The following is a 21,291-nucleotide window of genomic DNA, read 5'->3' as shown; positions in this document are numbered from 1 at the left end:
GGCCAGGGCCGTCCGATAGTTATCAGCTGCCTTTGGAGTCGGACATCAGTGAGGCAGAAGAACAGCTGGAGCCTGTTCCCAGTGTGAGCTGCCAGATGAAGGGAAGAGCTAAAGAACAGGGGTCGACTTGGGAATAAGACCACAGGTGGACGGTGAATGGCCCCTCCCAGATGAAATAAAAGAGGAGCAAAAGGGGAGTGGAGTTTGCAGGAGGCCATGAGTCCATTTCTGCATCCTTGCCAAATATTGCTGCATCTCAAAGATTTCGTCCTGGCCGCTCTCCAAGCCTGATAAGGTCGGGAATTGTGAACTCTCTGGAAAGACAGAAAGACTTTGCTGGAGAGGAATTCACTGTCAATTAAATAAAAGGGGTTTATCGGGACGAGGGCTCGGCTTCGTGCTGCTGGGGAAGCCTAGATATCAGAACAAAGCAGAACAATACTCTTACCTCCTTCTACTTCCCCCTAACACCAACCTTGTGCATCAGGCTGAGAAAGAATGGCTTGCTAAAGTCACCCAGCTGTCTTTCATGCCTAAGGCAGGACTGGAACTCGCCACCCCCTGGGGATTGGCTCATCCAAGCCAGTTTTTGTGCTCAACGGAGGAGTGGAACATACCACCCCCTGATTTTCTAGCCTGCTGCCTTAACCACTAGGCCTCCTCACCATTTTTCCTGGCCAGGGGACACATGCCAAAGTTCTGGGCTGCAACCTTCCATCACATTTTAGTTTACAACGAACGTCAAACTTTACAACGGCATCCATGGGGAAAAAAATAAGAGTCTAGTGTAATGCAGACACTCCGTAATATGAAATAAGTACTACCTGCAAATTACCCATATTAATATGAAGAGGGTAAAATAATTCAGACTGAGAAAATGAAAAGACAAGAAAAGTCTTTAGCAATAGCAATAGCGGTTAGACTTATATACCGCTTCAAAGGGCTTTCAGCCCTCTCTAAGCGGTTTACAGAGTCAGCATATCGCCCCCACTCAGTCTGGGTCCTCATTTCACCCACCTCGGAAGGATGGAAGGCTGAGTCAACCTTGAGCCGGTGAGATTTGAACAGCCGAACTGCGGAACTGCAGTCAGCTGAAGTAGCCTGCAGTGCTGCACTCTAACCACTGCGCCACCTCAGCTTTAGTGTGTTGTGGGGAAACTCTTCAGGATTTATTAAACAAATTCCCCTGAATTTCTCTCTTTCTCTCATCATCTCTCATCTCTCTCTTTTGCCTTCCTGCCTATCTATCTATCATCTATATCTATCTATCTATCTATCTATCTATCTATCTATCTATCTATCTATCTATCTATCTATCTATCTATCTATCATCTATCTATCATCTATCTATCTCTATCTATCTCTATCTATCTATCTATCATCTATCTATCTATCTATATCTATCTATCTATCTATCTATCTCTATCTATCTATCTCTATCTAATTCTATCTATCTATCTATATCTATCTATCTATCTATCTCTCTATCTAATTCTATCTATCTATCTATCTATCTATCATCTATCTATCTAATCTATGTATCTATCATCTATGTTCTATCTATCTCTATCTATCTATCTCTATCATCTATCTTCTATCTCTATCTATCTATATCTATCTATCTCTATCTATCTATCTATCTATCTATGTATCTATCATCTATGTTCTATCTATCTATCTATCTCTATCATCTATCTTCTATATCTATCTATCTCTATCTATCTCTATCATCTATCTATCTATCTATCTATCTATCTATCTATCATCTATCTATCTATCTATCTATCTATCTATCTATCTATCTATCTATCTATCTATCTATCTATCTATCTATCTATCTGCTACTTACCTATCATCTATCTAAATATCTACCTATCAGCTACCTATCATCTGTCTATATCTATCATCTAACTACCTGCCTACCATTTATCTAAATATCTATCTAAATATTATCTACCTATTCTCATTTGTATCTCTTATATCTACCTACCGGCCTACCTGAGAATTTCTAGTTGAAATAGCTAACTGAAGCTGATTTCACACAACGGGAACACAAACGCCATCCAAGCATCAATAATGCAAAGGTTAGAAGAGGATTGCAACACGCAGGATGTGTTTGGAAATTGCAACTGCCTTGTTGGGCGAAAAAGGATCAGGATTAGACATTAAGTTAGAAGTAGAAATACATACAGTATTTTGCAAGCGTCTAGACGACTAATGGCTAACTTGGTGCTAGATAAGGCTCAACAGAATGCAAGCGATTGTTTGTAGCAACCTGAGGATTCTAAGCTGATGACATATTTAACTCTGCCCTCTGCTGTTTTCTCCTACATACCTTCAGCAAAAGGGACACAACATGCGGCCCATTTAAGCTACTAAGCGTAGGAAATGGGGATTAGTAGATGGTCTTACTAATAGCTTTCGTTTAAAAATTGCCTGATTCACCAAACTGCAGTGGTTCGTTTGAACAACTAAGGCAGGAAGGTTGCGAAACGGGGCAAAACTCACTTTTTAACAACTGCCTTGCTTAGCGATATGAATGTTGGGCTTAACTATGGCTAGAAGTCAAGGATTACCCATACAGCAAAGGGCAGGTTAATGTTTGATGTCTTTGAAATATACACCTCCTGCAGCAGCCGCAGAAATTGGCTGCAAAACTGAAATCCCCTTCTTCTTCTTTTTTGATTATAAAGCTTTTTATTTTTCCATTTTCATAACATATAATCACATGTATACTATTACAAAACCAGCGTCTTATTGTATTATTAAATGTTTACATCAATTCATCTTACCAACAATTCCCCAAAACCAATTATTGGCTCTTCTGCTCTCCATACACCATATTTGTACCTTATCCATCACTTTCTTCTCCCTTTCTCCTCTCCCTCCTTTCTTCCCTCTGTCATCCTTCTCTTCTCTACTTCCCCTTCCTCTCTCCTTCTCCTCCCACCCATTACCACTCCTCATTTCTCTGGTTCCACCACAAAACCGCGGTAGAATAAAGCGCGCTCGACGAAAGCGCGTACGTGACGTCATCACAGCGCGACGAAAACATCGCGCTGTGAGCGGTAAATTTAAAATTAAAGCGAAAACCTTACCCTAACCCCCCCAAACCTAACCCTAAACCTAACCCTAAACCTAACCCTTAACCTAACGCTAAACCTAACACTAACCCTTAACCTAACCCTAAACCTAACCCTAACACTTAACGTAACCCTAACCCTAACCCTTAACCTAACCCTAACCCTAACCCTAACCTTTATGTGAATTGGCTTGCTTTAATTTAATTGTAATTTAATTTATTTTTAATTTTTTTCGTCGCGCTGCTGATGACGTCACGTACGCGCTTTAATCGGGCGCGCTTTAGTGGACCGCGGTTTTGACGGGTCACACATTTCTCTCCTCCTCTTCCCCCCCTCCTTGCCTTCTCTCCTATCCCTCTCTTCTTTTCCCTTCCCTCTCTCCTCTACTTCCCACTCTTCATCTCATTTACTTGGTGTATTTCAGCCTCTGAGCGAGCTCCCTTTTATGCTGATGGTATTTATAGTTCCTTTTCAATATACACATTTAATTTTTCTCCTTTTTAGTAGGAAAAAAAGTGGTATAACAGATAATGGAACGATAACTAAATAAAAGTTAAAATATATGGAATATGGATAAATATGAAACTGATATGGGGAGTTTGTAAAGGAGAGGTTTGTGATTTACCTATTTGACATGATAATTAAACTGAGTGAATATGACAAGAGAGGACACCCAAGCATGGGGCAAAATCTATGAAACATGGACATATATAGAACCTTTAAGATAATGAACAAGGTGAGATGTTTACCGCCTGTTACTTTATATAATAATATATAATATAACGTTCAGTGTAATGAACATTGAACAGCGAAGATTATCCTCTAGAGATAATTTTTTTTCTCACTCCCTCTTAATTCCCCCTCTTCTTTCCCTCTACACCTCGCTTCGGTGTATTTCTAGTATTCATTGGTCTATTTGTTTTGTACTAAAACAAAAGAAAAATAAAAGGAAAAGAACGAAGAAAAGAAAAAAAAAGGGAAAAAAAGCAACAGTATCCAAGTGCATTCATTGTTCTGAAAATTGAGTCTATATTTCCACCCTCCCCCCAACACACCCCCTGAACCCCCCTCCCTGACCCCCTTCCGACTTCCCAGATCCCATTCCCGGCATCGTTCTTTATCAAGCAAAGTCTGGAGTATATTGAAACCAAATAGATTAGAAGTTACAAAATAAAAATAAAAAAATAAAGAACAAAAAAGAAAAGAATAATAAAAAGAAAAAAAGGGGGGAAACCCCCCCCCAAGAAAGAGAAGTCAATAAACTCTCTAACATTAAACTCAGCTTCTCATTATTTTTAAAATCTTAAACAATGTCTTTACCCGCTTCCACATATAAATTTTATACCTCCCATCCTGCCTTTACCCGTGTCCACATATATATTTTATCCTCATCCATTGCTCCTCTCATATTTACTCCACCCTCGTGTAGACTCTCCAGATAATCTTTCTTAACCTTGTATTCAAATAACAATTTATACAAAAATCAGCTTACATTCTGGATCAAGGTAATCTAATTGAACTTTCACTACCCTTCCATCTACCCCACGCGAGATAATTAAGGATAATGTAATCCAAGGTATAGAAAAATTGGAGAGGGAACATGAAATATACCTACAATGGGAAACTATTGGGATAAAAAGACAGAATCACAAATTGGGGGCCCTGAAAGGATGTACAACGATATAAAGGTAATTATGAGAATAGCTGGGAATTGTAACCAGGTCTACAGCTCGACCAAAATTAGGTTGGAGGGGGGGGGGGGAAGGTTAAAAGCATAATGACTATAAAAGCCCTTTCTTTGAGGGGGCTGGATGGCTCGGAACTGTGCAACATAAATAAGAAATAGAGGCTTCCCCCCACCCCTCCCTCATTTATTTAGCGCTTTGCAAAGCATGGAATATTTTTGCTAACAGCAAGAGTGAAAGGATGACCATTTCCTGTGGCTGTTTTCCCTTTGAGGTTTTTTTCCCCCTCAATGGACGTGCAAAGAAGCAGGATCTGCTCTCCAGGGGGGGTGGGAGGGAGGGACGCGGAGTATTTTGAAGTTCTCAAAATAGCACAGTCCAAATAGGGGGTCAGGAAGCAGAAGAGTGCAGCTTTATTTCAACGTATTCGTTTAATGAAGGCTGTAGTATTGGAAGCCTGGTCTATTAAGACATGGCAGAAAGTGTGGAGGAACGAAAGAGCCTCTGGATGCGGGCGAAGGAGGAGAGAGTGCAAAAGCTGGCTTGAAACTCAACATTAAGAAAACTAAGATCATGGCATCTGGCCCTCTCAATTCCTGGCAAATAGATGGGGAAGAAATGGAGGGAGTGACCGATTTTATTTCCCTGGGCTCCAAGATCACCGCAGATGGGGACATGCAGCCAAGAAATTAAGAGACGCTTGCTCCTGGGGAGGAAAGCGATGGCAAATCTAGACAGCCGACTAAAAAGCAGAGACATCACTGTGCCAACAAAATTGTGTATAGTCAAGGTTGTGGTTTTCCCAGTTGCAATGGACGGCTGTGAAAGTTGGACCATAAGGAAGGCTGAGCACCAAAGAATGGAGGCCTTTGAACTCTGGTGCTGGAGAAGAAGACTCCTGCATTGAGTCCCTTGGACTGCAAGGCCATCCAACCGGTCAGTCCTGGAGGAGATCAACCCTGACTGCTCTTTAGAAGGCCAGATCCTGAAGAGGAAACTCAAAGGCTTTGGCCACCTAATAAGAAGGAAGAAGGACTCCCTGGAGAAGAGCCTCATGCTGGGAACGATGGAGGGCAAAAGAAGAAGGAGGGGACGGCAGAGAAGGAGGGGGCTGGATGGAGTCACCGAAGCAGTCGGCCTGAGCTTCAATGGACTCCAGAGGATGGGAGAGGACAGGAAGGCCTGGAGGAATGTTGTCCATGAGGCCACAATGGGTCGGAAATGACTTTGCAACTATCTATCTTATCTATCTATCTATCTATCATCTATCTATCTATCTATCTATCTATCTATCTATCTATCTATCTATCTATCTATCTATCTATCATCTATCTATCTATCATCTCTCTCTCTCTCTCTCTCGATGGGTGGGACACCACTTCGCAACTAACCACAACAACTATCTATCCATCCATCCATCTATATATATATCTCAAGTTCTTTGGCCACCTAAGGAGAAGGAGGGACTCCCTGGAGAAGAGCCTCATGCTGGGAACGATGGAGGGCAAAAGAAGAAGGAGGGGACGGCAGAGAAGGAGGGGGCTGGATGGAGTCACCCAAGCAGCCGGTGTGAGTCGGTGTCAATGGACTCCAGAGGATGGGAGAGGACAGGAAGGCCTGGAGGAACGTGGTCCATGGGGTCACAATGGGTCGCACACGACTTTGCGACTAACAATGCCCAAGCCCCGTCCCGTGAATTGGCAACGGTCCATGGCATGTCAGAAACTCAGCAATGCAAACAAGCCCCCCCCCCCCCCCCCGTGGGACCCAGACAGCAAACAAAGCCACCCACCCACCCCCAACTCCAGTCCGTTGAAAAACTCCACAGAAGTGGCCTCTGGGTGCCCCAAAGGTCGGGGGCTGCTGTATTAAGAGGCCAAAAAGGAAAGGAACGGTTTGGAACGGTTCTACAGGACCACGAAGCCCCCTTTGCAAGTGGGGAACTGGGCTGCCTTGATGGGCTTTTTGCCCTGAAGCTGCCAAATGCAGAATTAGCAGAGCCCCTTTCGTGACTGCGCCCGTTCCTTCTTCCGGGCGTTAAAAAGAATTCTCAGATCTGCATGAAGAGCTGGGGTCCCCCCCCCCCAATGCCAGCTTTTGCAGCTGAACATTTGCTGTTCCAGAGCGAATTGGCCGCTACGTGTGAAAGCCGACAGAAGAAATAAAACCGCTTTACAGATGCAAGCATAAAACTTTTTAATTTATGCCACATCGTGGAAAGATTTGGTGTTGGGGTAAAGGTGCCAGGCTTAAAAGCTGGGTCTAGTCCCCGCCTCAGGGACGAAAGCTGGCTGAGGGATTTGGGGCCAACCGCCAGGAGGCGGCGAGTTCTAGTCCCGCTTTAGAATTGAAAATGAGCTGGGCCAGAGGTCAGCCACCTGCGGCTCTGAAGCCGCGTGTGGCTCTTTCGTCCCTCTGCTGCGGCTCCGTTGCTTAAAATATGCGTCACAACCACCAATGGGCGACACGCAATTTATAGAGCTTCTCGACCCCTGATAGGCTAACCATGGATAAATCCAAGAAAGGAGAACGTTTAATTCAGTGTTTCTCAACCTTGGCAACTTGAAGATGTCCGGACTTCAACTCCCAGAATTCCCCAGCCAGCATTCGCTGGCTGGGGAATTCTGGGAGTTGAAATCCGGACATCTTCAAGTTGCCAAGGTTGAGAAACACTGGTTTAATTCAACTACCTATGCTAGCTCTGTGGCTGCTCAGGAAATAGTCAGGCACAGGAAAGGTTTTGTGGCTCCCGGTGTTTTATTTTCCGTGGGAAACGGGTCCAAATGGCTCTTTGAGGGTTTAAGGTTGCCGACCCCTGTGCTAGGTGATTTTGGACCAACCACCAGGAGACGGAGAGTTCTAGCCCCACCTTAGGAATGAAAGCCGCGTTAGGTGAGTTTGGGCCAGTCCCTCTCTCATCCCAACCCACCTCACACTATTGTGGGGAAAATAGGAAGAGGAAACAGTGTGTAGGAACGTTCACTGCCTTCAGTTATTTGTAAACATAATAAAGGCAAGATATAAATAAGTAAATATCTCTAATCCACACAGCTAAGTGTGGTTTTTTTTTCTGCGTGGGGTGCTAAGAAAAGCACTTGGGGTCCTTCTCAATCTTACAGCTCTATCGCTTTACCTAAACAGAGAGCAGTTTGTAAGGTAAGTCAAACTGAAGAAGTCATTACATCTACTTACAGGAAATTCCCGACTTACAACCGGTTGCTTAATGAATGTTAACAGTTACGACGGACACTCAAAAATATACCTACCACCCAGGTTCAAAGTTCTGACACCTGATCCTGCCAAAGGTAGGGAATTTTGGGCGTTGGCCACCAGCCCACATTCATGGCGGTTTGCAGCATCCCAGAGTTAAACCATGTGACTACAGTTCTTCAAATTTTTATTTACATGAGCTTGTTTAGCAACTACTACAATTTTTTCTAAACCAGGTTGGCCACAATTAATGACCAGCACGACTTATGGCCAGAATTCTGGACTCAGTCAGTCATAAGCTGAGGACTATCTTATCATGGAAAACTGGAGCCACTGTCTGGGTACATGCAAAACTCTAGCAGACACACAATTAATGGTGAATACGGCTTTATTTTACCGTATTTTTCGTAGTATAAGACGCACCTTTTCCCCCCTTAAAAAAGGGTGAAAATCTGGGTGCGTCTTATACATTGAATACAGCGTTTTTTGCCTCCTGAAACCCTGCCCCCCCCTTTGCAAAAATGGCCCCGCAGAGCCTTTAGGAGGCTTCCAGAGTGCTCCTGGGGGGCTGGGGAGGGCAGAACCCCTCCCCGTAGCCTCCACAAACCTCCTAAAGGCTATGCATGCCCTTTTTTCACAAAGAACGGGCCCGTTTTTGCGAAAAACGAGCCGTTTTTGGGAGGTCTGTAGAATGCAAAAACTGTTGTTTTTTTTAAAATTTGCCTCTTGAAAATCTTGGTGCGTCTTATACTCCGAAAAATACGTAAATTGTTTCGGGTTAGCAATAAAGTGACGTCTTCGAAAGTAAAAGGCAAGACAAGACGAAGTCTACAAAAGTGAAATATACTTCCAATTTTATTTGCAGCGAACATTTAGACCCTGGATGGATACAGCATCTGTGAAAAGAAAAGGAAACGGCTTACAAAGAGTAGACGGAAGCAGAAACTGCCTGTAACCGTTTTCCTGCCTTTCCTATGAACTCCACCGCACCTCACCACCCTCCAATTTCACCCAACCCAACTATGACTCTCTGCAGCCCCAGGAAAGGTGTTTTAGTCAAACAGGGGAGGCAGAAAAGCTAACTCGCTGCTCCCTTGCACCGAATTTAGAAAAATAAAAAACATCCACAATCTTTGCAGCTATTTTTAAGAATCCCCTGAAGAGATTTCAAAGCCCCCCCCCCCCCCCGAAGGCGCTCTCTTTTCTTTTCTGCGTGGGGTGCTAAGAAAGCACTTGGAAAGCACTAAGAAAGCACTCCTCACCACTCGGATCCGGTGTCCAATGGCTTTGGCGGGCAAGTTGGAGCGGAATTTGGCTCGCACCATGCCGCTGTTCCCGTGGGCACGGGTCACCTTCCCCCAGATGACTCTGGTCCGATTGGGCTTCCCCCCGGGAGTCACCGTGTTGCTGGCAAAACGAGAGAAACATTGCGTTAAAACCCTGGCGGTTCCTGGCTCGGCAAAGAGATTGGTGCTCTGAAAATGTACACGGGATGTCCTTGATTTACAACCATCATGGAACCTGTCCATCATCATCATCATCATTATATCCACTGCAGGATGAAGGCCTCTTCTGCAGGTTTCCAACCAATAAGGTCCCAAGTTTCCTTTTGCCAAATGGGCCTACATTACTTGCTGATGTCATCATCTTGTTTTAGGGCTCAGAATACAGAAACTCACCCTCTGCCTTGCACCAAGAACTGCATCAACAGAAGACCCAAAGGTGCTTTTTCAAGAGAATCAGAGTCAAGAGTAGAGCTGGAAGGGACCCGGGAGGTCTTCTAGTCCAACCCTCTGCTTAGGAAGGAAACTATGCCATTTCAGAATCAGAATAGAGCTGGAAGGGACCTTGGAGGTCTTCTAGTCCGGCCCTTTGCTCAAGCAGGAGATCCTATACCATTCCAGACAAGTGATTGCCCAGTCTCTTTTTAAAACCCTCCAATGACGGAGCACCACAACCTCTGGTGGCAAGCAGTTCCACTGGTTACCTGTCCTCACTGTTACGAAGTTTCTCCTTAATTCCAAGTGGCTTCTCTCCTTGATTAGTTTCCATCCGTTGTTTCTTGTCTTCCCCCCTCCAGTGCTTTGGAGAATAATTTGACCCCTTCTTCTTTGGGGCAGCCTCTCAAATACAATACTGCTATCATGTCCCGTCCCCGTCCCCCCACGGTCCTCCCTTCTCTCTAGATTAGCCAAACCCAAATCCTCCAACTGAGCTGAAGAAGCTTCTTGGATGAGAAGCAAAATGTCTTCAAAAGAAAGAAAAAAAACAGAAAGTCCAGTTGCCTCTTGAAAAAAGCACCTTTGGATGACTTGACAATCTCCAGAGAGATCAAGACAGTGTTTCTCAACCTTGTCAACTTGAAGATGTCTGGACTTTAACTCCCAGAATTCCCCAGCCAGCATTCGCTGGCTGGGGAATTCTGGGAGTTGAAGTCCAGACATCTTCAAGTTGACAAGGTTGAGAAACACTGGATCAAAAGACAAGAGACCCCCGAGGATCAAAGCCCTCACTTCAGACCAGGAATTTCCTGCCCGATTGCGGCTGGCTTATTCCCACCATCGCTAAAGCCTAGCATGGACTCCTGGGAACATCAGCCTGGCCTTTCCCCAAAAGTCTCCACGCAGGAGGCCCTCAACATAGGACCACGAATGAACCCAACACGTACGTTGCTAAGCAAGACAATGAAATGAGCTGTGCCCCATTTTTTATGACCCCTTTTTGCCAGAGTCGTTACGACGGGAAACACCGCAGCTGTGCGGTCAGTAAGTGACTCTGGCTTGACAGGACCCAAAAGGGGGGTGATCACATGATCCCAAGACACTTGTTAAGTATCAGTTGCCCATTTTCCAGCGCCGTTGTAACTTCGGTCGCTAAACGAACTGTTGTCAATCGGGAACTACCTGTAGTTGAAAATGTGTGTTAGATGCAGGGGGCCCAAAATTTGGTCATGTGATTAAGGAGGGGGGAGGCCTGGGGCTGTTGATTAATGTCCAGCCCCACATATATAGTATGTGTTAGATTTTAAAGTAACGTGATTGCACTTCTGTTGCTCTTCAATTCCAGTGTTAAAATAGGACAAGCTGAATATATTAATAGATAGTAGAAATACACCGAAGGGAGGAGTAGAGGGATAGAAGAAAGAGGGGTAGAGAGGGTGGGAGACAGGACTGGAGGGAGGGTGAGAAGGAAGGGAGGGAGTATAACGGGAGAGAGGAGTGGTAGAGGGGGAGGGGAAGTAGGGTAGAGGGGAAGGATGGAGGGAAGAGGGAAAGTTGGAGGGGGGCGAAAGAAAGGGTGTATGGAGGGGCGAAGAGGTACATTGGGTTTCTATTTTGGGGGGTATTGTTGACAAGAGGAATGGCTGTGTTTATTGCTTAATGTTATATGGCCCCGGTTCTGCACAGTATATATGTGACTGTACGAAAATGAAAATGGAAAATAAAAAACACATTTACACGATTAATGTCCAGCCAGAATTAATGTCTAGACAGAATGGATGGTGCGTAATTTTAATAACTGTTATTTTTATTCTTAAATTTTTAAATGTTTTTTTATCTTGTTTCTGTAAGCCGCCCAGAGTCCTACGGGATACAAATTTTATTAAATTTCAAATTTCAGTCATTCCAACGCAGGTTTTAAATACCCCTGGGGAAACCCATTGTAACTTGGAACGTTTGCTAAACGGAGGATTACTACCACAGCCAACTCTTCTGTTTTGTGGCACCCCGCAAGACAAAAATGTTATCAACCCACAAGACCTGGCTGCTGCTTTTTTAACCCCACATCTACCACCCCTGTGCGTAACGACAACAGAACCACCCGCTGATTAGCTGAAGCCTCTTTAAAGCAGGGGGGGGGGGTCTCCAACCATGGCAACTTTAAGACTTGTGGATTTCAACTCCCAGAATTCCCCAGCCAGCCGTGTCTGTTTCTTCTTCTCTTAACCTCCTAAAGTGGAGAGAGATCGCAGAGGAAGGGATGACAAGAGAGTAAGCTATGCTGACTGGGGAACTGTGGGAGTTGAAGTCCACAAGTCTTAAAAAGTTGCCCAGGTTGGATGTCCTGACTTAAAAGTACTCTCAAGCGCTACTTCCTCAGGACCTCGTAGCTACGTCTTCCTTTCTTGTAGAAAACGATCGCTGAAGAAGGGACTCTCTTGTCATCCCTTCCTCTGCGATCTCTCTCCGCTTTAGGAGGTTAAGAGAAGAAGAAACGCACATGGCTGGCTGGGGAATTCTGGGAGTTGAAGTCCACCAGGCTCAAAGTTGCCAAGATTGGAGACTTCTGCTTTCGAGCACCAAATCCACACTTTTCCGCAGACGACGGCACTTCAGCGACATTGTGAAGGTTGCGCGCGCACACAGACCCATGAAACCAGCCAGCCCTGCGGTCAACAACTCACTTTTTGGCTTTGTAGACGTAGGCGCATTTTTTGCCCAAGTAGAATTCGGTCTCGTTGCGGGAATAGACGCCTTCCACTTTCAGCAGGGCAGTGTGCTCCCTCTGGTTCCGGAGGCCTCGCTTGTAGCCAGCAAAAGTGGCCTTGCACCACAACCTAGGGAACCAAAGACACTCTGGGTGTGACTGGGCCCTGCCTAACAAGGCGATGACGAGCAGCTGGATCTCCACAAGGGCTGCTGGGTTCACATACCACACCAAGCAGTAGCAGGGTCCCAATTTTGCCTTGATTCGGAACGCAGCTCGTTCAGCATCCACACTTTTGAGGTGGAGCCGAGGTGGCGCAGTGGTTAAATGCAGCACTGCAGGCCACTTCAGCTGACTGTTATCTGCAGTTCAGCGGTTCTAATCTCACCGGCTCAAGGTTGACTCAGCCTTCCATCCTTCCGAGGTGGGTGAAATGAGGACCCAGACTGTGGGGGGCGATATGCTGACTCTGTAAACCGCTTAGAGAGGGCTGAAAGCCCTATGAAGCGGTATATAAGTCTAACTGCTATTGCTATTTTGGTGTTTTGAGGGGTCCTGGGGGCTCTCTGAGCTGGGTGGGTTTCTTGCAGGCGTTTCACTACCAAACGAGGTAACCCCACCAGTGCTAGAATGGAGTGGAGTTTATGGAGGAGGACTGTGGGGTCCTTGGTGCTCTCTGAGCTTGGTGGGTTTCTTGGAGACGTTATATATATATATATATATCCGTAAAGGAGAATGTGTGTAGTTCAGGGTTGAAATATATATATATATATATATATATATATATATATATATATATATATATATATATATATATATATATATATATATATATATATATATACACACACACACACACACACACACACACGTTGCATTTGTGCTGATAAATAAATAAATAAAGGGAGACTAGTACAGATCTATTTCAAGCTATTTAGCTCTCATCAGCTAGCCATACCCTTACTGGGATTCGAACCTGGGCTGTATTACATATTAAGCAGTTGTGTTAACCACTAAGCCACAAGGTTCCCCTCCTTATCAGCTGAGCCAGGGAAGTAGGTATGTATTTACTGTCACAACCCCTGGTATGCCCAAATATAAATATAAGCCTGCTTCCTCCCATATTTGGGCATATATTTATTTATATTTAATGGCTTAACACTGTGTGTGAACCCCATTCCATATGATACACAGAGGTTGTGTTTTAAATAAGAAAAAAGAGCAGTTAAGAGTCTAGTGCAGTGTTTCTCAACCGTGGCGATGTTTAAGTCCTGTGGACTTCAACTCCCAGAATCCCCCAGCCAGCTATGCTGGCTGGGGGATTCTGGGAGTTGAGGTCCACAGGACTTAAACGTCGCCACGGTTGAGAAACACTGCTCTAGTGGGTGTGGAAAAGCTAAATTCCTGTTATGAGCAAATTAATTTCCTGGTGTGTTGTTCCACCATCACCACAACCTACAGCTGATTTCATTCCAGGGTTTTCAGGGGAAGGAAGTTAAAAACAGAACCCAAGACCGTGTTTATAACGATCTCAACTGTCACTAAGCAAACCTCCTCTCCTGATACACCGCATTGTAGGGAACAAGTAGGGTAGATTAACACAACTTGTCCTCAGGGATTGGACGGCCGATAAATCTAATAAATATATAAACTACTAATTGAGATTTAATATCATACTGATATAGCCACTAGGTCATTGGTTGTCATGGTTAAAGAGTCTGCAAAAGCTTATTTAATTAAATGTAAAGGTCATTTTACCTCATTAGAGCAACTGACTGGTTTGCCAAATGATAAAAACATGATTGAAATTATGAAAGACTAAATAGATTAAAAACCGCAGATGATGTGAGGGGAGGATCGTCTCTCTACTTTCAGCCACCCCTAGCAAAAAGCACAGTGGAACCCCAGGCCAGCTAGATTTCAAGGCTCTTCTGGAAGGTCAGGAAGGTAGAGGGGCTAACCTCACCTCTGGTGCGAGAATATGCCAAAGGCCAGGGGCCACAGCAGAAAAGGCTCTTCTCCTGGACTCCACCAGCCAGAGTTTTTTGGCAGATGGGATCCGAAGTAGGCCTCTTCCTCGGGAGCGATGGGGGAGGCTAGTCCCTTTGGGGTTAGAGGGCTCCGCAAATAATCCGGACCCAGGCCATAAAGGTGATAAGAATTGGACCCAGAAGCAAATTAGCAACCTTTTTGCAGGTCGCACAACTGTGTGTACGGGTTTCTGTGTGTTACATGCCTGCAGAAATGTCCATGAAATATTGACAAAAACACACACATGGTTAGAAAATATGTTAGCGCTGCATATAGATTATAAGACAGAAATGTTTTTGTTAGGTAGACGACCAGAAAAATATGAGAAGGGGAATTTGTATTTAATTCTGCATGTTTTGACAGCAGCAAAGGTTGTATCCGCAGTGTTGGAAAAAAGAGAGAAGATGTACTGTATTTTTTGGAGTATAAAACGCATCAAGATTTGGAAGAGGTAAATTAAAAAAAAAGTTTTGCATTCTGCAGGCCTCCCAAATCCTCTGCACGCCTTGTTTTTTGTGAAAAGGGGGAGTATGCAGAGAGTTTGAGAGGCTGGCAAAGTGCTCCTGGGGGCTACGGGGGGAAAAACGAGCTTTTGTGAAGGGGTGGTGTTTCGGGAGGCCAAAAATGCTGTATTCAGTGTATAAAACACACCCAGATTTTCACCCTCTTTTTTGGTGGGGGAAGGTGCATTTTATACTCCAAAAAGTATGGTAATTAAAAAAAAATTAGACTGTGCAGAAATGAATAAGCTGACATCAAAGATAAAAGAAAAAGAAGACACAATATTTTTGAACGTGGGACTTATTTTACAAATGGTTGGATAATAGGGGTAGACATTAGGAAAGCATTGTGTAAGCAAATTGAGCCAGACAATACACAAAGCACTTATGTATATTAAATGAAAATGTATAAATAAACTTTTAAAAAAATGTCCTTGCCATGGCTTCCTGTACCAGTCACAGCTTCCGAATACTCTTCCAGGGCAGCCCCATATAGAGCGCATTTTGCAGCAATCCAACCAAGGGATGATCAGGGCATGAGTGACTGTGCACATGACCTCATGATCCAGCAAAGGCCCAGCATGAAGTTGCACACAAAGTGTCTAGTTGTCTCCTAGCCACAACTGCCGGGTTTAACCAGCGACTTTGTTTTTAAGCTTCTGATGAATCCAGTGAGGGGCCTCAATGAAGTAACCTCACTATAACTAGGATGGAGGTGTGTGTAATAAAGCAAGATGCAGCAGACTGAGCAAAAGTGGAGGAAGGTGCACACTTTGGGAGGAAATGTCCTACCTGCCCGTCATTGTGCGGCCTTAGAAGTCCCGTTTCCAGCAGGCCTGCAGAAAAGGAAAACAGGAAGCTATTAGGATGCTACACGTCAAACACAGCTTAATAAACCTGGTTTGGCCACAAGCGATATTAAAATCCATGTGCAGCCTGTGCCTAGTTCTCAAGATCTCCATCTGTCAGCTGTTTTTTAAGAAAAGGCCTCATTCATGGTTTGAAATAGCGTTTCTCAACTTTGCGGGCTTGGAGACGGGTGTGGACTTCAACTCCCAGAATTCCCCAGCCAGAATTCTGGGTGCTGAAGTCCATCAGTCTTCAAGCTGGCAAAACTGAAACACATGCTGAATCACTGAATCACGTAACACCTATCCTCCGCGAGCTGCGCTGGCTACCTGTCAATCTCCGGATACGCTTCAAGGTGCTACTTGCCACCTATAAAGCCCTTCATGGTAGTGGATCTGGGTACTTGAGAGACCGCCTACTGCCGATCACCTCCACACGACCCATTAGATCTCATCGATTAGGCCTCCTCCGAGTTCCATCTGCTGGCCAATGCCGACTGGCCACCACGCGGAGGAGAGCCTTCTCGGTGGTAGCCCCGACCCAATGGAACGATCTCCCCGTGGAGCTTCGTACCCTCACCACCCTCCAGACCTTCCGCACAGCCCTTAGAACCTGGCTATCCCGTCAGGCCTGGGGCTAAAGATTGTAACCCGCCCGAATGGTATGAATGTTGCGTTTTAATCATGTACTGTCTTATATGTAAAAGTCTGTTTCCCCCCCCCTTCCTTTGGATTGTGAGCCGCCCTGAGTCCCCCCAGGGAAAAGGGCGGCATACAAATAAACAAACAGAAACAGAAACACTGAGTTCACACACACACACCATCATCAATATGTGCATCACTCTCTCAAGAAATGCAAGTAGGGGAACCCCTAACTCAAGCACGCACTCCTTGCACACTCCTTAAGGGCTGAATCCGAACCCATGACAAGGATTCCCTTTCCATGGCCTTCTATCAGCCTTCCCCCAAACCAGCCAACTGCTCAATATCCCCCCTCCTCCAGTTGTCCATTCCATTTCTCTACTACAGAAATTAATTTGCAGGAAGACACCCTACTATAGACATGACTTCCATGTCCTACAAAATTCTACGTTGCACATTTTTAAACACTTTTAAAAAATAGCCAACATGGTAGATCCTTAAGAGGTGGAATTGGCTTGTGTGGGTCAGAAACTGATGCGTAGATGTGATACAATTCACAATTCCTAGCCAAGTCTTGGTTCATACCATCTACTCTTTTATTTATTCCATTTATCTGCTGCCCATTTCACTGTTAAATGTTAATTAGCAACAGCTTTCCGGTGTTTCAAGCAGAGGTCTTATTTTATTTACTTATTTGTTTAGGCGCCCATCTCACCCCGAAGTGACACTGAGTGGCTTGCAACGTTAAAAAAAAAGAATAAAACATGTGTTTTATGTGTGATCATTGTGTGAAATCAGGCACTTTGTAGAATCGTCTAGGGCAGTGTTTCTCAACCTTGGCAACTTGAAGATGTCCGGACTTCAACTCCCAGAATTCCCCAGCCAGCATTCGCTGGCTGGGGAATTCTGGGAGTTAAAGTCCGGACATCTTCAAGTTGCCAAGGTTGAGAAACACTGGTCTAGGAAATTCTATAGAATGCCAAAAACGGCCAGTCAAAGTCAGAAAGGTTTAATATTTCACACCAGGCATTCTATGCAATACCAAAAGGCAAAGGAGGGGAAAAAATAAAAATACTCCCACTAAAATACCACTCTAAAGTTCCCTGTTGCAACAAGTATACTGGTCAATACTGGTCTTTTTTCTCTTGTTTATTTTCAGAAAGAAAGTCCTGTACTTTTGTTTTTCATTACTTTTTTCGTTTTTCATATCCAGTACTTTTTCAATAAAGCCCAACACTAAACCTTTCCAGGAGTCTATTCATACTTTGCCTAAATAGCTGTTGTCATTCTGCATAATAGCAATAGCAGTTAGACTTATATACTGCTTCATAGGGCTTCCAGCCCTCTCTAAGCGGTTTACAGAGTCAGCATATCGCCCCCAACAACAATCCGGGTCCTCATTTCACCCACCTCGGAAGGATGGAAGGCTGAGTCAACCTTGAGCCTGGTGAGATTTGAACCGCCGAACTGCAGATAACAGTCAGCTGAAGTAGCCTGCAGTACTGCACTCTACCCACTGCGCCACCTCGGCTCTTAGGCCTAGGTATGATTATACAGATAGTCCTCAACTTACAACAGTTCGCTTAGCGACCGCTCAAAGTTACAACAGCATTGAAAAAAGTGACTTATGACCATTTTTCACTCTTGTGGCCGTTCCAGCATCCCCAGGGTCCTGTGGTCAAAATTCTGACACTTGTCAACTGACTCATATTTATGACGGTTGCATTTATGGACTCCTTTTGCGACCTTCTGACAAGCAAAGTCAATGGAGCCAAGGTGGCGCAGTGGTTAAATGCAGCACTGCAGGCTACTGCTAGATCAGCAGGTCAGCGGTTCAAATCTCACCGGCTCAGGGTTGACTCAGCCTTCCATCCTTCCGAGGTGGGTAAAATGAGGACCCAGATTGTTGGGGGCAATATGCTGACTCTCTGTAAACCGCTTAGAGAGGCCTGAAAGGCCTATGAAGCGGTATATAAGTCTACTGCTATTGCTAACAAAAAAAAAAAAAAAAAATGGGGAAGCCGGATTCACTTAATGACTGTTTTACTAATATCTGCAGTGATTCACTTAACAACTGTGGCAAGAAAAGTTGTAAAATGGGACAAAACTCACTTAACAAATTTCTCACTTAGCATCATGAATTTGGGGCTCAATTGTGGTCATAACTTGAGGACTAGCTGTATATAATGCCTAGGGAAAGCACATAGCATATTAAAATAATACAGATGTTTCAATACTTTGCCTGAAAACATCACACGTCCTATAGATTTTCTAGGCATTCTAAAACAATGCCAGGAACATACACACTAAGAGTAAAATACAAATTATCTACTATACAGTAGTGGCCAAAATTGTGGAAACCTTTTGGGAAAAGTGTATTTTCTAAAACTAGCTAATAGCATCACTTTTTTGGGAGTAGTAACCTAAGATTATATATCAATGGAAAGATAATTTAATCAAGAATGTAATGCAACAACTTTTATGAAGGATTTTCTATTAGAATAGCAGCCATAAAGAAGAAAAGTGAAACGAGATATAGAAAAATTATCACCCTGGAAAAAATGAGATGTACAAAAATTATCACCATGTCAGTTAATACTTAGTTGGGTAACCTTTAGGGTGAATTATGGCCTTACACCATCTTCCCATGGAGTGAACCAAGTCTTTTAGATCTGCAGCTGTTATAATGTGAAAAAAAATCAAGATTGAATGATTGCTTCTATTAACTGTGTTTTATTGCTGGTTCGCTTTTGACTAACAAGTTTCTTTAGTTGGCTCCATAGTTTTTCAATTGGATTAAGATCTGGACTATTCCCAGGCCATTCCAGCAGTGGATTATGATTATCTCAAAATTCCACACACACAAAAAATGGCATTATTAGCCATTAAACCTCAAAAACAACTTTCCCCAAAAGTTTTCCACAATTTGGGCCACTACTGCAGCACGTTAAAATAATACAGATGTTTCAACACTTTGCCTGAAAAATCTCACACGTCCTATTGATTTCCTAGGCATTCTAATACAATGCCAGAAACATACACAATAGTAAACATACTATTAAAATACTAATTATCTATAACTTGTGTCTTCTGCTGTGCCAGGTTAAGAGACCAAGCAAAACACTCATGGCTGCTACTAGTTGTCTGTTAGTAGCCGCAGATTACTAACTGCCATAACTAGTAGCCATGTGTAGTGTTTTCTGGAAACGAACACATAGTTATAGCTAGTAATTACAATATTGCCATTAATAATAATAAGGGCAGGATAGTCAAATGGAGCCTCCCAGTCCAGAGGCAGTCTATCTTTTGAGGGTAGGAGATCAGCAGAGCGGGGGGGGGGTCTCGTCTGATCTAAGGGAGGGGAGGGACACACACACACACACACACACACAAACGACCCCCCCCCATTTAACTAGACCCGAGCAGAGCCCCGCATCCCGGCCTCCCTTCCCAGACTCCCAGAGCAACGAGAGCCCCCGTCCACACTCCTAGAGCGGATCCCGCGGCTCCAGACCAGGCCCCGGGTGAAGCCGGCATCCATCCCGCATCCCAGTCATCCTGCCCGCGTCCGCCGCCAGACCCGCCCGGTCCCACCGGCCGGCTTTTCCGCCCTCTCCCGCCGCCCTCCTTCCGCGCCCTTTCTCACGCCAATCACGCCGAACGGCCGCCGGAGCAGCGCTCACCTCCGCAAGCAGCGGCCCAAAATGGCGGCGGCGAGAAAGAAAAGGAGGGCTAGCCGCGCGAGGCACGCTGGGATAGGGACCCGAGAAAGGCCCCCCTCCTCCTCCTTGCCGGTCCTTAATGGGAGGCGGCTATCGCGTTTGCCTGACAGGAATCGCTCAGCCTCGTTTTGTTTTTCGGGCGTTTGTTTTTTAAGCCATTCCCCCCCCCTGCTCTCTCACAGTCAGGGATGTCTTTTTAAGACCTCGGAGGTTTTAAAAAGTCCGTCATAAAAATTACAGGAATTTGTTTAGACGCCCTAATCTCGGTGAAGGCCCCTTCGGACGCTTTCTGGTAACCATGGCGACCCCTTCTTTCATGCGGAAGGACTCTGGGTGAGCTCCCCCAAATTACGCGCCGTTTCGGGGTCCCCGCCAGTGGTTCTCGTAGGTCCGGAAAGGTCTTTGGCCCAGGCTGTACATGCCAGCCGCTCGCTGGCCTCCTCTAGGCGGGAAAGGGTCCCATTGGGTTGGTGGTGGGATGGGAGGCCACCAGGAGATCCCAGGCTAGCCAGAAAAAAAAAACACCCATTATTTTTGTGATTTATCAGCCCCTTCAGTCAGGGCTAATTCTAAGCATCATGCAGAAATAAAGGCTGGTGCAACACATACCTTTTGAACCAAGGATCAGCATTTGGGCTGGTCTGAAAAAGCTAGCCCAGCTTGTTCTTGGATGCAAGACCACCAGGAGATCCTAGGGCTGCAGGAGACCCTGGGAACTTTAACAAAAAACAGGCTTTCCTGCTTGGCCTTGGAAAAGACGGCACTTGGTGCTGCAAGAAGCCAGCATTTGCTGTAGGAGTCCCCGCTCCCCATGGCACGCCCTCTTTCATTGCAAATTTTTTGTTATGATTTTGATGTATTCTTATTGTTGTTTTTTTCATTGTTTATTCTGTGTTTCTATTCTTTTACATCTCTTTTGTTTACCCTGTTTTCATTTCTTCCTTTTCGTCGTGGTAAGCCATCTGGAGTAAACCCTGCGGCAAGATAGGTGGCAAATAAATTAAAATTTAAAAATTAAATTATAAAATAAATATTGGTAAAATAAAATAAATATTCCAGGAACTTTTAAAGCCATAGAAAATAGAATAAAATAGAATAGAATAGGAATAAAGCAAAGGAATTGAATAGAAAAGAAATAAGAA

General features: G+C 44.6%; 1 protein-coding gene across 2 annotated transcripts; it reads right to left on the bottom strand.

The window, feature by feature from the left end:
* Nucleotides 1-8,805: 8,805 nt before the first annotated feature.
* Nucleotides 8,806-20,204, bottom strand: RPL35A (ribosomal protein L35a). 2 transcript variants are annotated; one of them, XM_087725053.1, is made up of 5 exons: nt 20,111-20,204; nt 15,730-15,773; nt 12,384-12,536; nt 9,241-9,385; nt 8,806-8,874 (listed from the first exon to the last, which is right to left on the bottom strand). In XM_087725053.1, exons 2-5 carry the CDS (start codon nt 15,738-15,740, stop codon nt 8,851-8,853), a joined length of 333 nt encoding a protein of 110 aa, XP_087581179.1. In that variant the 5' UTR covers nt 15,741-15,773; nt 20,111-20,204; the 3' UTR covers nt 8,806-8,850. The 2 variants fall into 2 exon arrangements, with proteins under 2 accessions (XP_087581179.1, XP_087581180.1); XM_087725054.1 differs by lacking the exon at nt 20,111-20,204 and adding an exon at nt 20,074-20,094.
* Nucleotides 20,205-21,291: the final 1,087 nt, after the last annotated feature.

The sequence above is a fragment of the Thamnophis sirtalis genome, unplaced genomic scaffold, assembly GCF_051295495.1.
Source record: "Thamnophis sirtalis isolate CommonGarterSnake01/CBP01778 unplaced genomic scaffold, rThaSir2_p1.2 scaffold_11, whole genome shotgun sequence".
Taxonomy (NCBI): domain Eukaryota; kingdom Metazoa; phylum Chordata; class Lepidosauria; order Squamata; family Natricidae; genus Thamnophis; species Thamnophis sirtalis.
This window is presented reverse-complemented; position numbering and strand designations above follow the sequence as displayed.